The sequence below is a fragment of the Sinohyriopsis cumingii genome, chromosome 16 (genome assembly GCF_028554795.1).
Source record: "Sinohyriopsis cumingii isolate HCF-2022 chromosome 16, ASM2855479v2, whole genome shotgun sequence".
NCBI lineage: Eukaryota > Metazoa > Mollusca > Bivalvia > Unionida > Unionidae > Sinohyriopsis > Sinohyriopsis cumingii.
The window spans coordinates 61,937,164-61,952,867 of record NC_142976.1 but is presented as its reverse complement, the minus strand read 5'-3'; the positions used below and the strand labels follow the sequence as shown (position 1 = coordinate 61,952,867).

Genomic DNA, 15,704 nt, shown 5'->3' with positions numbered 1-15,704 from the left:
TCTGGATTAGCCACTTGCTCAACTCACAGAAATCAAAAGTTGGTCTGCTTATGTGACAAGCCTGTGATGAATAGGAAATCAAAAATTAGTCTGCCTATATGACAAGCATGTGATGAATAGGAAATCAAAAGTTAGTCTGCTTATTGACAAGCATGTGATGAATAGGAAATCAAAAGTTAGTCTGCTTATGTGACAAGTCTGTGATGAATAGGAAATCAAAAATTAGTCTGCTTATATGACAAGGCTGGGGCCCCGAGTGGCCGAGAGGTCTAAAGCGCTGTCCGTTACGGATCACTGCCATCTCACCTCTGTCTGCGTGGGTTCGAGTCTTGGATTCAGCCAATGTGGGTATGTGAGAAAGCTTGCCAGTAGCTTCTCTTTCCAGGGTTTTCCCGGGTTCTTCCTCCACCATAAATACTGGCTGCCATGTGTGCCTATCGTGTGCTGAAAAATGACGTTAAACCCTACAACAACAACAACTACAACAACAACATGACAAGCCTGTGATGAACAGGAAATCAAAAGTTAGTCTGCTTATGTGACAAGCCTGTGATGAATAGGAAATCAAAAGTTAGTCTGCTTATTGACAAGCATGTGATGAATAGGAAATCAAAAGTTAGTCTGCTTATGTGACAAGCCTGTGATGAATAGGAAATCAAAAGTTAGTCTGCTTATGTGACAAGCCTGTGATGAATAGGAAATCAAAAGTTAGTCTGCTTATTGACAAGCATGTGATGAATAGGAAATCAAAAGTTTGTCTGCTTATGTGACAAGCATGTGATGAATAGGAAATCAAAAGAAGCCTGATATGGTTATTCTTTGTGACCCACGAACTTCGTCTTCCTCTACAGACAAACAAATTTTAAATATTGAATGATATAAATGATATAACAAATATATTTTTGCAAAGATGAACTTTTTTCTTTTGAGATCACTTTATTTCCAAATCATATTGACGAAAATACCAACCTATACCTGTTAAAATGGCATGAAAGGCAACTTCCAATTTTCTGCTGTGATAACATGACTATTTTTCCCACCATCCAGCAAAGAATTGCTTCAATCCTATACATTGATGATAAAAACTCTCTCACATTTGAATTTCACATATTGGCATATTTTTTGCATGACTGGGGTACAGAGTACAAGCAGGATAAGAAATATCTGCACATTGATTCACACCATATTTCTTTATTTAAACAATGCCTTCCTCTTGAAGCAAAAATTTTATTTCTTGGCTCCCACAATTTTCAAAGATCAGTTTAGGAGGTTGTTGTTTTGGGGGGCTGGGTACCTTTGGTGCTAGCAAATTATTGATGGCCAACTTGTACGGTATATGAAAGACTTTTCTAAATGACACATTGTTAAAAGAAATCCGAGTGACTCTATCCAAAAGATATTGTTTTAAGAGGCTTCCCTCACTTCATAAAAATAAAATAGAGTCAGCAGCGTTACTTTGGCTTGCTATGACCATAGTGAGAGAGTCAGAATTTTGTGTCTGCATCATGCAGGCTTTATAAGTGCAGTAAAGTAAAGGTGATTTAAAAATTCTCACAGTATAGATGGATGCATCAAATTATTCTCATTTGCATGTCATTATATTTTTGCAATATAAAAATATTCACCTTTCTCCTCAAAACAAGTTGTCTAAGTGAACACAAACCATCAGCATACTTGCTAAAACAAAGGTACAGTAGCCTGAGAAAATGCTGTTGATCTGTTGTCTGATATGGCTGCCTCAGTCCAGGCCACTGTACAAGGGTACAGCATCCTGAGAAAATGCTGTTGAGCTGTTGTCTGATATGACTGCCACAGACCAGGCTGTGCTGAAAGTTTTGCTGTCGCTGCTTCTGAATTAATGGTCAGAAATGGGGTTTTCAATAAAAGACTTCTTATTAAGTATTTTTGATTCCAAATTATAATGGTGCTAATATGACATCTAGTATGTGGCCATATTGAAAATCTTGATTTTGCTGCTTATCTTAAATGTAAAGTCATTTTAACATGGGGTTTTCATCAGAAGAGTTCTCATGGTTTCTAGTTGATCCTAGATTAAAATGACCGACTACCTATCAATATGGCCCCAACGATGGTTATCTAGAAAAGATAGATATCTCTACTCCTCCCAAATGCAAGGCTACATCAACACTGCATTTCACCAGTAGAATTATTATGATACATTCTAAGTTAATTCTAAAAGAAAATGGTGCCAGTTATATATTGAGTATGGTTACCATGATGGATTGATGGGTGTCTTTTAACTCTTGTTGTCATTACTCCCCAAGAACTAAAGGAAGATACTTAATTTGTTCTTTATGAAAATGAGTGTCAATCTGACATACACACCACAGCATCTCATTTGGTTTTGGCTTGGTTTGGTGTTTTACGGTACAGCAACACAAGGTGGCTATTTAGAGCCAAGGTATTTGGACACATGAAGGTAGCTGTTCCAGTCTGGTCCGATGATAGGATTCGAACTTGTACCCATTTTTTGTGAGTCTGGCATGTTAGCCACCGAGCCATCACAGTTCTCAGCTGATTTAAAAATCTTGTTATTGCCGAAGAATATCAAAGATGGTTTTAGCACTCAGCGGTTAAAAAAGGAAGAATGGTCTTATCATGAATTTATGGTAATAATTTTGGCCAATAGAGCATCAGTCTATTCGAGGGACTCTTGTTTCTAAATGCCCCAACTTTTTGCCCTCACATATTGATTTCCTGAAATGAACACAGCATTTGTAGTTATTAAGCAATAGGTAGTAGCTATGCTGCATCCATGCTGCAATATCTTTTAGATGCAGTGAATCAGACTTTATAAATGCCAGCTCATTTTGAATTTCATTTATAATGGATAGCTAAAAAGTTTAGAAAGTGTAAAGAGGGGTATATAATTAATACAAGACCACATTCATGTTTTATACCGAGTTCAAGGGGAAAGAACTAGTTTGATAAAGCTTATGAATTCATTGCAGCCTGATGGCCTGGACATATCCATATGTCAAATTCATTCTTTCAGCCAACTCGGAACAAAACACGTTTGCAATTTTGTGTATTTATGGCACCTCAGCACAAGTCATTTTTGTAAAACGAACAAAAGGTTAAAAAAAGTTAAAATTAAAGCCTTCCAGATTATTAGGTTCAAGAAGATAAAATATTAGGATTTTACAATTCTGTAAAATGTATGAAATAATATAAAGGTAACACATGTACAATCTGTAAAACATGAATAAAATTTGTTGAAAAAAACGCATTCCTTTAAGAAGTCCAAGATTTTCTTGGGTAATACATCCTTGTACAGGTTCTTGAAGCAATTTACATCAAAGTACTTCTATCTCAAATGCAGAAATTGACACCGTCATCAAAAATGTGATCCACAGTCAGAGTACGCTGTCAGAGTAGGATCTGTAATGATTAAGAAATTGTGAAGTGGCTTGAAATTGTTTTTCTTTAAAATATAATGTTATTCATAAGCGGTTTCACTGAGAAAACATGTCTTTCAAATGTTAATTGTGTGTGTGTGTGTGAGTGTGTGTGTTACAGTGCACATCAGCACAATAACATCTATATCAGGGGTCTCAAATTCGAGGCCAGCCAAGCCATATCCTGTGGCCTGCAAAATGATCGGCATCACAAGGTGTCATGAGAAATAACGAAGGTGGTGTATCCCTTGGACTAGTCCTACAACGTAAGACACATCACCTGATACTTTTGTTCCGGGGGGGGTGATGGGACTTCAACAAAAACAACATGTGCTATGTCTTACAATATTGTAGGATTACCCTTGGGCCATTGAAAATGCCCTCATGCAGCCCTCAGGGTGGTTTGAGTTTGAGACCTCTGATCTATATAGTGTCATTTAAAACCCCAGAAACTACTCAGAAAACGGGCCAGCTTTTCATTTTCAGTATCACTTTTGTCTGAATTTAATTTTTGTTTAATAATTAATGTTACCAGTGTCTATTGGAGCTATACTACAAAAAGCTTGATTGAAAGGTGGTAGTGTAATCGCTGATTACCATCTGGTTTACTGTTGCTAAACATGCATTGTCTGTTGAAAAATTCCTGTGATATACCTCTGTGTGGTTTCATTTTTCATGATAATTACTTAGTGTCATGCTGTAATGATTGTGCAAAGGCAATCTTGTACTAAAATTGATTTGAAGCAGTAACAATACATCCCATGACCATGCACCTAGCAATTAATAAGGAGGCCATACACTTTGTGTGAAGTACAGCTGTATCTTACTATTGTACATTCAATACTATATTCCATCGCTTCAGTCACTTTGCCATTTGGTTGTTTTACAGTATTTTTGAAATTCTCCAAGTCCAGTGGGGCAGAATTATATTTTTTGAAAAGGTGAGGGGGGCCTATTTTTAAAAAAAATGCTTTCATAAGTGAAAACTGCCAAAATTTTCAAAAGTGAAGGTTGGGCTGAACATTGAGAATGGGCTTATGGGAGGGTAACATTGAGAATGGGCTTATGGGAGGGTAACATTGAAAATGGGCTTATGGGAGGGTATCATTGAGAAAAGGCTTATGGGAGGGTAACTGACTGAGAATGGGCTTACGGGAGGGTAACATTTTCAGAATGGGCTTATGGGAGAGTAATGGCGTGTTTTAATATTGCATTTTGGGTGGACATTGATAAATTATTGCAGATTAAACAGATTGCCCCTAATTGATAAGTGTTGATGGCAATTGGAGCAATCTTATCTCTTTCAAATGTGATTTTAATAACTTCAACCTTATGAGGTGGTCATGGGGATGCGTCCCCGAAATATGGCAAGTTTTTGGTGGACACACTTCCAGCTAAATGAGCAAATATGGATCCATAGTGAAAGATAGGAATTGAAAATAACACTTGACAAATTTCAGCTGATTCAGTCAAATACCTGCCCTTTTCATTTTAAAGTTTTACTCTATTCTGAAATGTTTTGGTGAAAGAATTGAAGAACAAAAAAGTATTAGTTTCAGTAGTTTGAAGCTAATGTTTACTTATTAGTGACGACACATCATCGAGTCAATGTGACATCAGTGAATTTATTATGACATACAGTAATAACAGTCAGGGTTTTGATGGCAGTTCAAAATGGCCACTATTTTTATTGGAGGTTTTTTTTTAGTGTATGCATCAGAAAAGTCAGAGGATAATGTTGACTGATTATATCTAGTGCATTCAATAAATAAAAAAAAATAATTCCATGCCATTAGTATAATGCAAATTGTCTGAGCCCTGTAACCCTTGAAAAGTTTTACCAGATGCTGTCACACATGATTTTAACTATGAAATATATGTTACTGGTATATCTAAAATAACATCAGTGCAAGTCCAGGTGAACTTTGTTTTGACTACTGACCATATTTATCTAGAAGAATTAAATCCATGTATGGAAGGACTTGTAATGTTACTGACAGTCTGTAATGTATAATAGTGACAGTCATTGAGTGCAGGAGAATCATTTAGATAGATAAAGGAGAGACAAATTTCAAGTGCTAATGTTTATGACCCTTACTTAGCAAAATATGATTAGATATTAGTGTTTATATCTTGCATAATGCCGTTATCTAAACATCCAGTGCCTGCCTGGTTCCTAGTCAGAGTTTCCTCTGACCTTTGCCACCCCTTTTTTGATATTCGGACATAGATATTGGAGTATAGGGTCAGAGTCCACTGCCTATCGAAAAGTTGGAATTCGCCGACACCAGTTGGTGTCAGCGTAGGGTTAGCTGCTTAGTAGCCAGCCTAGCAAATTTGAACGACCTTTCATTGAGATATACCTGCATGAAATTGGACTACCATTTTCACTCATTCTTTGTTGTAGAATAGGAGTACCGGTATCTTACTGCAAAGTGATGGGTACAGTATTTCTCTGATCAATGGGCCAGCACGGGCTCTGATTTGTTGATTGTTTTTAAAAGTGTTGATCGAATTGTCACTAATGTACTAATCATTGATCATTGTGTGCCAAGATTTTATATCAGTAATGGATCTTGTATAGGAAAATGTTAACTGTGGTGGGGATTGTTCAGTTAAAGGGCTTAACAATCTGAAGTTGGGATTTTTGTCCTGCAGGGCAATGTCTTGAAACATTTGCTTGACCAACATCAGTTTCACTTGTCCCACACTGTACTTGACTCTGAATCTGCTTAAATCTACACGCCTTATTGGACAAGAATCTTTGAATTTTTTACTTTACCTTCCTCGGCTAACAGTTGTAAATGTGAACAGGTAGGTGGAGTCCTGTACATGGTATGGTGACTTCAAAAATATTAGTAGACTTCAAATGAAAGGGAAGTATTTTAATTCTGATAGTTTGAACTCCTGTAAATGTTACTGCAGAACTTAAGATTATTGCAAATCACATGATTTTTGTCTCACGTGTAAATGACAAGACATGTCACTTTGCTGGTGGTGATAGTGTCATTGAAGATATTATCAACTTTGTCAAGGTCCTATGCTGCAATTTTTTTCATTTCCTATACATATCATTTTCAATATTCAGCTGTATTGGGGGTGTTTGTACCCTGATATTCCTGATTGAAGGTGTCTTGCCTGCTTCATCATAACAGCATTTATGGCAAAACAATAATAAATGACAAGTATTTTTAAAAATATGTTCGTATTTCATTAATTTTGTGATGGATTCTATTCATACTTGAACATATCATTATAAAGGACAAACAATTCCTTATTGGACATGCTTGTTCATTCCTTTGACATTGAAGTCAAGGTTTCAAGGTATTAACATCAATGCTTTCAGTATGGTAGGCATTGATATAGCTGCTGGCCCATGGCCCGTATGTTTTGCGTAGGGCCAGTTAATACTAACAGTAAGACAACAGGGGCAATTAAATTTTCTTCAGTTATTAAATCAGTTCTATTCAATCATGAAGTTTCATCTAACTATATTTTCAAATTTGGAAGCATGTTTCATTATTTAGTCAGATATCTTGAATGTAGATATATCATTGCATGTTATATAGTGAAGTTTTATGGTATTTTACAATAAATTTTATACATAGCAGTGTCTTGGGCAAGTGTTCCAGACAATATCTTTCACCAAATAAAATGCATAAAACATTTAAATCACTAACCACCAATTCATTACTAACCATGGGAAGATTTTTATTGCATTATAAGTCATTACTAAAACAAAAAAAAAACAAAAAAAAAGGAAAGAAAAGGCTAGAGCAATAAAGGAAGTGTGAGAAAGCAGAAAGATCTGAGGATTATTTGCCAAAATGGGAATGGAAGTTTAGCTTGTTGGTGCTCAGTGGAGTATATATGACATGCAAAGCATGCTGCATTTTTGTAAATGATGGAAATCATTTTCCGTGAAAAGTCAGAGTGCCTCAGATTAACATATAAAAGAATGATGCTTTTGTGGATCCTAGCAAAACTCCGCACATAGTCTTGAATTGGAAAAGTGTATTGGGCCTTGTTTATCTTGCAAATCTACATTATTTATAAATTTGGAATAAATATTTTGGCAGCAATGCTAGTGTTTTATGTCACATTTATTACTGTATTTACACTTTTTTGGAATACTGCAATTTAACACATAAATGAAATTAGTTATATGTGATTCAGAGGACCAGCTGATATTCCGCATGGCCAGTTGGTTTCCGTGTGAGTTGCCCCTGCTGGCCAATGGAAAACAAACTGTATTAAGTCAACAGCTGGCATTTTTTGTAATATCTTGTACCAGGCACAACTAACCATATGAGATACTTAAATTGGAATAAGTTAAAAATAATCAATAACACCGGAAATACTTGATTGAAACAGGCTACTCTCAGTCTTATAAGTGAATCTTGTCACTTTTTCCATGCAATTTATGTATTTGTATGCAGCAGATACTTGTAACTGCATGAATTTATACATCAAGGGTCCAAAGGGTACATCAGTACAGCCTGATTTTCTTTTATTGATGCCCATGTGCGTTTGATAAAATTCTGTATATGACCTTATCACTGCAGACATAGGTATGTATCCCGTCATTGAAATTTAAATTGGTCTGGCAGATGACAAAATAATATTATGTGGTTTCTGTGCTGGAAGAGGTAACATTTGCTTGACATAAGCAAATTTGTATAAGTTTGCATAAAAGAACCAGACAGGTGTAAATCAAAGAGTATTTAACATTGGAATTTAGCATGTTAAATAGTACAAATCAAAACCATTTTCATTTAGGACCAACTGGACATCATAAGAAGTCTTTTATTGAAAACCCCCATGTTCAAATGACCTGCCTGCTTTTGCAGTCGGATGATTGCTGAGTTGCTTTGTTTGCAAAAAATGAACCTGCTTGAATAGTTTATTAAAAATTATTTTAAATTTACTTCTTCCATTTAAAAATAACCCCACTAAAGTACACATTAATTCTCTGCTTTTTAGACATTCAGAGCTGGTAGTATTGTATTTTGTTCAGTTCACCCAAAATAGCAATGAAACCTTCTGCAAAGAAATAATTCCGGTTGTACCCATAATACATTGCTGAAAATAACCAACAAAGATTTGGGAAAATGGCTGATTAGTACATCAATTTCTGTGTCTACTGTCGTCTGCTTGTACTTCTAACTGAAATGGGCATTTATTTACTTGCCAGTTATCAAGGCTTGTTGGAGAAAACTCCGGAAAGCTATACTTAGCCTGTGCTGAAATGGACTTCAGAGAGGAAAGCTGCTTATAAATACAGAACGATAGTCAATGCATGTATTGGAAACAGGCGGTTTGCTGTGTGCAACTGTTTTTGGTAGCACTCACTGAAGACCGAGTTTCCTTGGGCTCAGACTCATCTCTGTTGCTCCTACAAAAGTCTGCAAACAGTATACCATTTACTTGACATTTTTTTTATGATCAGTTAACAAAGTACATCAGTTACATACCCAGTACTACAAAAATTATTAGCAGTATACTGAGTGGTTTTTGTGCCCATACCTGCATTATAAGATGGGTACTAGCACTATAGTGGGGGACCACTCATTCTGGCAGATAATACCTGGAATTGTAAGTGGAAGGAGGATGGAGCTGAGCAGTTGAAGATGACTGAGAAAACAGGCAGACAATCAGAACTTGGATGCAGATGTTTAATATATGTTTCCTACAGTTTTCTGTGTTCAAACATTTTGTTGCAGGATATGGAAGTTTTCTGTGTTCAAACATTTTGTTGCAGGTTATGGAAGTTTTATGTGTTGAAGCATATTGCAGCAACATCTGTAACAAGTTTTACCTTTGTGGTTTAAAGTCTTTCTGAGTGTGTCAGTAAACATTTTTACATGTCTTATGTATGATCATTATTTGTACATAATCTATGACAAAAATATATGAATTATCTACCAAAAATGCACAAAAAATGAGTTTTTGAACACATTAAAGAAGAAAGACTCGATCAGCGTGTGCATTTCCGATGTTTAAGTACATCTGATAGCACAAAAGATTATATGTCAGATTAGTAGTAGTTAGTTTCATTGTACCCCACATTGTTTAATTGCATGTTATTGAAAGCTTAGAATTTTTTGTTGTCCTGCTGAAATGTTGGGATCAATTCACAATTCTAAAGCGATGTAACAAAATGAGGGAGTAGATCTTCGTGAATATAATCATAGATTTTACCTTCAATTTATTGTGTCAAATAAAGTGTAAGTGAATAGCAGACTTTGTGGATGATCATTTTATTCACATCTTACGAACCATTACCTATCTCGATTCATTTTACATTGCACAGTGATTTATCTAAAGTTTTACAAAAGCAAATTGTCACGGAATTTTCCTGTTCATTTGATTACCAAGCTTTAACTGATTTCAGATAGCATTATAATGCAAGATTTAGAAACATGTACTTTTCCTCATTACTACCAAAAAGATTAGTAGTAAGGCAGAAAAAAGAGGTTCTGGACAACTTTATAAATTTGGACAGTCTCGAGGCAAACAATTTGGACAGTTTTGGGAGAAAAAATTCCTGTCTATAATGATGTCATATAGCAGTGACCAATAATAAGAGGTTTGATTAGGGAGGCGTGGTCACTGAATAGAGTGATTTGTGATCGTATAATGATGGGTTTAGTACCCACCCAGGCCAGCCCAGGTCAGCTGCCTTATCATTACCTTGAGCTAGGCAGTTAGCTACCTATTTCTTTGGAATGATAGAACCACCAGTTATATGTTGAAAGTGAATGTTAAAAACCAACTTATCAGCCGATCAAGCAACAAAGCAAAATTACACAAAGAAACCAGTTATTTTATTTAGGAATGTACCATATACCTACTTCTCTTAAACATTAAAATTTGGGAATTTTTTTTGGCATATCAAATATGTGTTTGAACATTGGCATTTTTGTGGAATTAGGTATCTCATTCAAGCAGAACCTTGCTGTCCTGTCATCTCATCATGCCACTAAATATAAGAAAACTGCCTGTAGTTTACATAGATGTAAAATTATCTGGCATGTCATATGTTAATATTGAAAGGCATTGTTAGCCAAGTGGTGGTTGAGCTAATAAAAGACACTATCTATCTCTCCACTCATTGTGTGTGTGTTTGTGTGTGTGTGTGTACAAACAAAATATTTCAAAAATCAGTGGATGAAATACAGTGGAAGTTGATAAAGATTGCTTGGACCATTATGTAACAAGATTGAAGTCAGGTGGGATTGGATCTCGCAAAAACATTAAATGCAATTATTTGAATGAGTTGTTTGTTTACAGTGCGTATCAGTAATGAATAAATATTGATAGAACAAAATAATCTGTACAAAATTCAACAACGGATATAAGAAAATAGTATTATGTTCATATCAACATAGGATTTTCACCAATGACTTCTCATGATATCTAGTTGGTCCTGAATGAAAATGATGTCCGGTCGAAATCCAATATGACTACTACAGTTAACATATTTGAAATCTTGTCACAAATTTTCCTGAATAGGTGGTTATAATGACATAGGGGTTTTCAACAAAAGCCATCTAACAGTGTCTTGTTTGTCCTAAATGAAAATGGTTCCAATATTACAGTACTTCAAATATGGCTGCCACAAAGGCTATTTCTAACTCTTTTTGCTTAAGAATACTAGAGATGTTTTCAACACTCTGCACTTAAAAAAAAGAATTTTTCTTTTCTTGAATTCATGGACAAACTTTTCTGACAGTAGAACATGAGCCCCTTTTAGGGACTATTGTTTTTCAAAGCATGCTTTATGAGTACAAAAGGCATAAGATAATTTGTCTGTGCTAGGAATTACAAGGATATTTGTTGAACACATTTTCCTTTATTAAAAAAGATCCCCACCATTCTGATTCCTTTTAGGATAGACAGTGCTAATTCAGTTCCCTTAGTAAACCTATGCAAACACCATGATATTAAAAATTCAATAACTTAAAACTTCTGAGTGCTCATGATCAAACCTATATTTATCAGTATAGATGAAACCTGGATGCCAGCATCTGTGTAAAGTAAAGGAAATGAGCCATGGCATTTTCTGGACCTGTATGTGTTTGAAACATGTGCTTTCTATTTCGCACCAAAGAGTCATATGCTAATTTTAGTAATGAGTGTTCCAAATTTAAAACTGTTAAAAGATTGAAATTCAATCAATAAAACAATGTCTCTAAAAAAAAATTCACTTACAACTTGGATAAGCTTTCAAGAGATTCTCCTTCCTAAAACATAAATTACAGGTATCATGGTACCATTTGTTTTTCAATAGGCCTCAATTTTATTTTGCACCATGCTGTGTCTTATATTAATATGTATGTTATGGTCTTTGAACTATTTCAGCTGCTGTTTTTATATTTGTGCTATGCTACCAAACTACATTTTGGGAAGAAAATGAATTGTTTTAACTATGAGTTGTGTTTTATTCATATCAGCACTTACCCCGTATACATGGGTGATACGGGGTAAATCACATGTCATAACATATAGTATGTATCTGTTCTACTTCACAAAGTACAATTCACCTAAAATAAAGGACTTTATATTTGTTTGGTAGTTGCAGAACTTAACATCAGAGAAAGGTGGACATGACCCAATCTTATTATAAAGTATAAGCTTTGAACACTTTACACTGTCTGCAGATACATTAGGTCACTAACCCCCAGTCATCACACAAAGGTCTACCTACCCACCCTCATTGTAACACAAATAGAAAGCTTCCCTCATTTGTGTTGTGAATAAAATTGATGCATTAAGCCAATCAGTCATTAAATATAGTAGATCACAGCTTCTAAGTGGTTTTGTTGGATTGGGGGTGAAATTTGGGGAATAAAATACAGAAAAATGCCAAATTTAAACAATAAGTATAGAGAGTCAAATGGAGTTAAAAACGCAAGGAAAGTGTATATAAAAGGGAGATGTAGCTTATGATAAAGGAGGCAAAAGCAACAATGAGAAGTGAAAGTTTGATGGCCTTACCTTGGACAAAGATATGGCTGCAGGGTCCCACAGTTCCAAGGACAGTCAAAAGACAACTGTGCTATAACATTCCTTACAGGTACCAAAATTTCAAGTGAAGTGGTATTCGTTTCCATCTAATATAAAAGGGTGAATGATTTAGATAATATAGATAGATATAATATATATTTCTTCTACATAAGAAATTAACAGTAATGGGCTTAAGTTAGGCAGAAAAATACCTAAACCAAATAAAACATACTTTATCAGATTTTAAACTTGTAAACTTTACTGTGAGAAATTATTAAATTGTTTCTACCTACATTTCATCAAGATTGAGGGCTAATATAATACTTCACAAAAATCTTCTCTTTATTTTTATAACCAGTCACTGAAAAATGTGAGTTTTTATTTCTTGAAATGTTATGTCTGGTGTAAGGGAGATAACATCAGGTGTGTATAATTTTTATTTCCTCCAATATATTATCCATGTAATATATATGAGTTTATGGATGACATGTATTAAATTCAATGCAATTAAATTATCCAAAAATATATTATTGATAAAGTGGGAACCTAACATTCAGAATTCTATATGTAATGGAGACCTCAAAAGTGATGTAATTTTGTTTTTTGAAATGAGGCAGCTGTTTTATATCTCATAGTTCATTTTCTCTACAATGCTGGCATGTGGATTGCAGCCTTCCATAACCCAATGCAGATATGATCCCATGCCAATTTGGATTCTTGCAAAGGGTTGCAAAGTTTGAAGAACAGTGTGGACTTAGATGGAAGGAATGGGCAATATGTGACTAAAATGGTTATCACTCAGTAATGTTTGACCTGATGTGAACATTCCACAAGATCAGCTGCACAGAAATAAATAGAATTAATTGACAGTCAATAGTAGATTATAACTGGGATTATACAAGTGTCAGTGGGAAATTCTGAATTAAACTAATCTTGTCAGTTGGTATTCCTTGCTGCTTCAACAAAAGGGAATGCAAGAGAACTTAAATAACTAATAGACTGCATGAACAATTTAAAGGCAGGAAAGTGTACAAAAACGGACAATTAGAGCAGGTCAATTAAAATCAAAGTGGGAAGGAATACCATATCTTTAATAAATTACCTAAAATTATTCATACCAGAATATGACATATGATGCAAATGATCTGTCTACATGTGAACCTAGAGTGTTCTCTATCCTGGTTTATGACATGCCTTACAATAACAAGATAGTTGTTTTTTTAGACATGATTTTTCATCTTTTGCTAGTAAAATATTCAATATTTGGCCAAAATCAACTTTATTTAATTTGCATAACTTATTTTGTTGCATGTATGGCAGTCTTGGAGCTGACTACACAGAGATAAAGCCATCAGGCAAGACAAGTGTATATGTCTGTCATAGCTATAGTTACAAAAGCCCCCATGCAAAGTCAACTTGTGCTATTTTCTGAAGATTTCATACATTATGTTCTTAAAAGACTGTCAATATTTGACCAAAAATCTTCAGCATCCATTTTTTTTCCTACATCAAACTATTACAGTTCATAAATTCTGCCCACATATATGCTTTTCGATGGATACAATGTGAGGCTGTTCTTCCCTATATAGGTATCACAGTACCAATCGTTTTTCCAAAGACCTCACTGCTAATGTTTTGTGAAATAAATATACTCTCTATCCTACCTCAGCATGCATGTCACACACTGTCATAGAGAACAATGTTAGATTGTCAATTTGACAAGGACAGAACCATTTACTCCATTGCATTTAAGAGAGATAACTCTGCTGGAACTAGATAGGGGTACGAGTTATCTAACCACAACAGATACATTTTCAGCCATGTGTACCACATTTTTAAAATATCATAAAAAATACAGAATATGATATAGATATGAATTAACATAATCTCACATGTTGCCTAGCAGAAAGTACAACTCTTACATAACTAGGGCCCCAAGTGGCTGAGTGGTCTAAAGCGCTCACTGTTACGGATCACTACCATTTCACCTCTTTCTGCGTGGGATCAAGTTTCAGATTCGGCCAATATGGATATGTGAGAAAGCTTCCAGTAGCTTCTCATGGGTCAGTGGTTCTTTCGGGGTTTTTCCAGGGTTCTTCCTCCACCATTTATACTGGCTGCCATGTATAGCCTATCATGTGCTAAAAAATGGCATTAAACCCTACAACATTAACAACAACAATCTTACATAATGTACCAATCACAGCTAGTGTTGTTGTTTATTTCTGAAAAAATGTTCCTACACCTTAAGCTCCGCCCACCTGGGGTTGTATAATTGGTACCGTTATACCGTACATTATTAACTAATCCTGGTCAGCCGAGCCCATATATATATTCTCTTTTTTATGTTCACCCATTTCCAGGCTGGTTCCTATTTTTCCATATAATCATATAATTAGTATGGTGTGTCTTTTGTTGAAAATAGAAGAGGAATTCCCATAGTAAGGTCAGTGACTGCTATTACCAGATGGTCATGATACAGGTTTGAACTTTTAACCTTAACTCTGATGTACAGGCTGAAATATATTTGTATTAATGTAACTATTATTACTGTAGGAGATAAAACCTACTTCCTTGTCTCAAAATGAACCCGTATCAGTATAGAAAGATACTAAATTGAATCAGTGAATAGAGATACAAAAACGAACATGTATCATTGTAGAGATACATGTGCCTGTTAATTACCAAAATTGGTCATATAAAATCAGTGTGAATTGCCATGATGGTAATTTTAAGTTAAAATCGGTTGAAAACTGTTAATCTTCTGACCAGGCCTATAGCAATCACAATCACTTGTAAGTATTGCCATTAATTAATATTCAAAAGAAACACCTGACCCAAGTGTAAACATGACAGACTGGGACCCCCTGGTGATAACCAAGGATCTTTGCTTACCCCTTCTCTGACCACGAACTTAGCTCCAGGGTTAAAACATGGAATCTATTGAGAGCTGCATCTGTAACTGTGGTTACCCACATTATATGCATATATACACATACTTTACATGTAAAACAAGTTTATACATGCAGCTGACATTGATCTTGAGGGAGTGGGCAGGAACTTATGCCCCTGGTGATAACTTGTAAACTGTTGAGATCCTTGCTGTGAGAAAGTCACAGTAGCTAAGCTGGTAGAGCATCATACTTCATAATTCAGGGTCCCAGGTTCAATACCTGCCAGGCCAACCCATATCAGCCACCTTTGTGTGCCCTTGGTGAAGGCTTTTAGCTCCTCTTTTCCTCTGCATGTCATACCCTGGTGTGTTACAACTGCTGA

At 35.3% G+C, this 15,704-nt stretch overlaps 1 protein-coding gene and 1 long non-coding RNA gene across 4 annotated transcripts in view; one reads left to right on the top strand and one right to left on the bottom strand.

The window, feature by feature from the left end:
• The window catches only part of LOC149780550 (solute carrier family 12 member 4-like), a 241,300-nt gene that overhangs the window by 81,377 nt on the left and 144,219 nt on the right, over window positions 1-15,704 (top strand). Inside the window, exon 1 of one of the 3 annotated variants that reach the window (XM_089937583.1) lies at window positions 4,616-5,861. The exons of the other annotated variants lie outside the window; for them this stretch is intronic. Within the exon in view, the coding sequence (XP_089793709.1) occupies window positions 5,858-5,861 (4 nt within the window). The 5' untranslated portion in view covers window positions 4,616-5,857. Of the gene's footprint in view, window positions 1-4,615; window positions 5,862-15,704 lie in introns of those variants that run through there. 3 annotated transcript variants of the gene reach the window in all.
• LOC149780551 (uncharacterized) lies at window positions 931-15,400 on the bottom strand. The gene is made up of 3 exons (XR_016415103.1): window positions 15,324-15,400; window positions 12,420-12,535; window positions 931-3,402 (listed from the first exon to the last, which is right to left on the bottom strand). It is a non-coding gene; the product is annotated as an uncharacterized LOC149780551 (long non-coding RNA).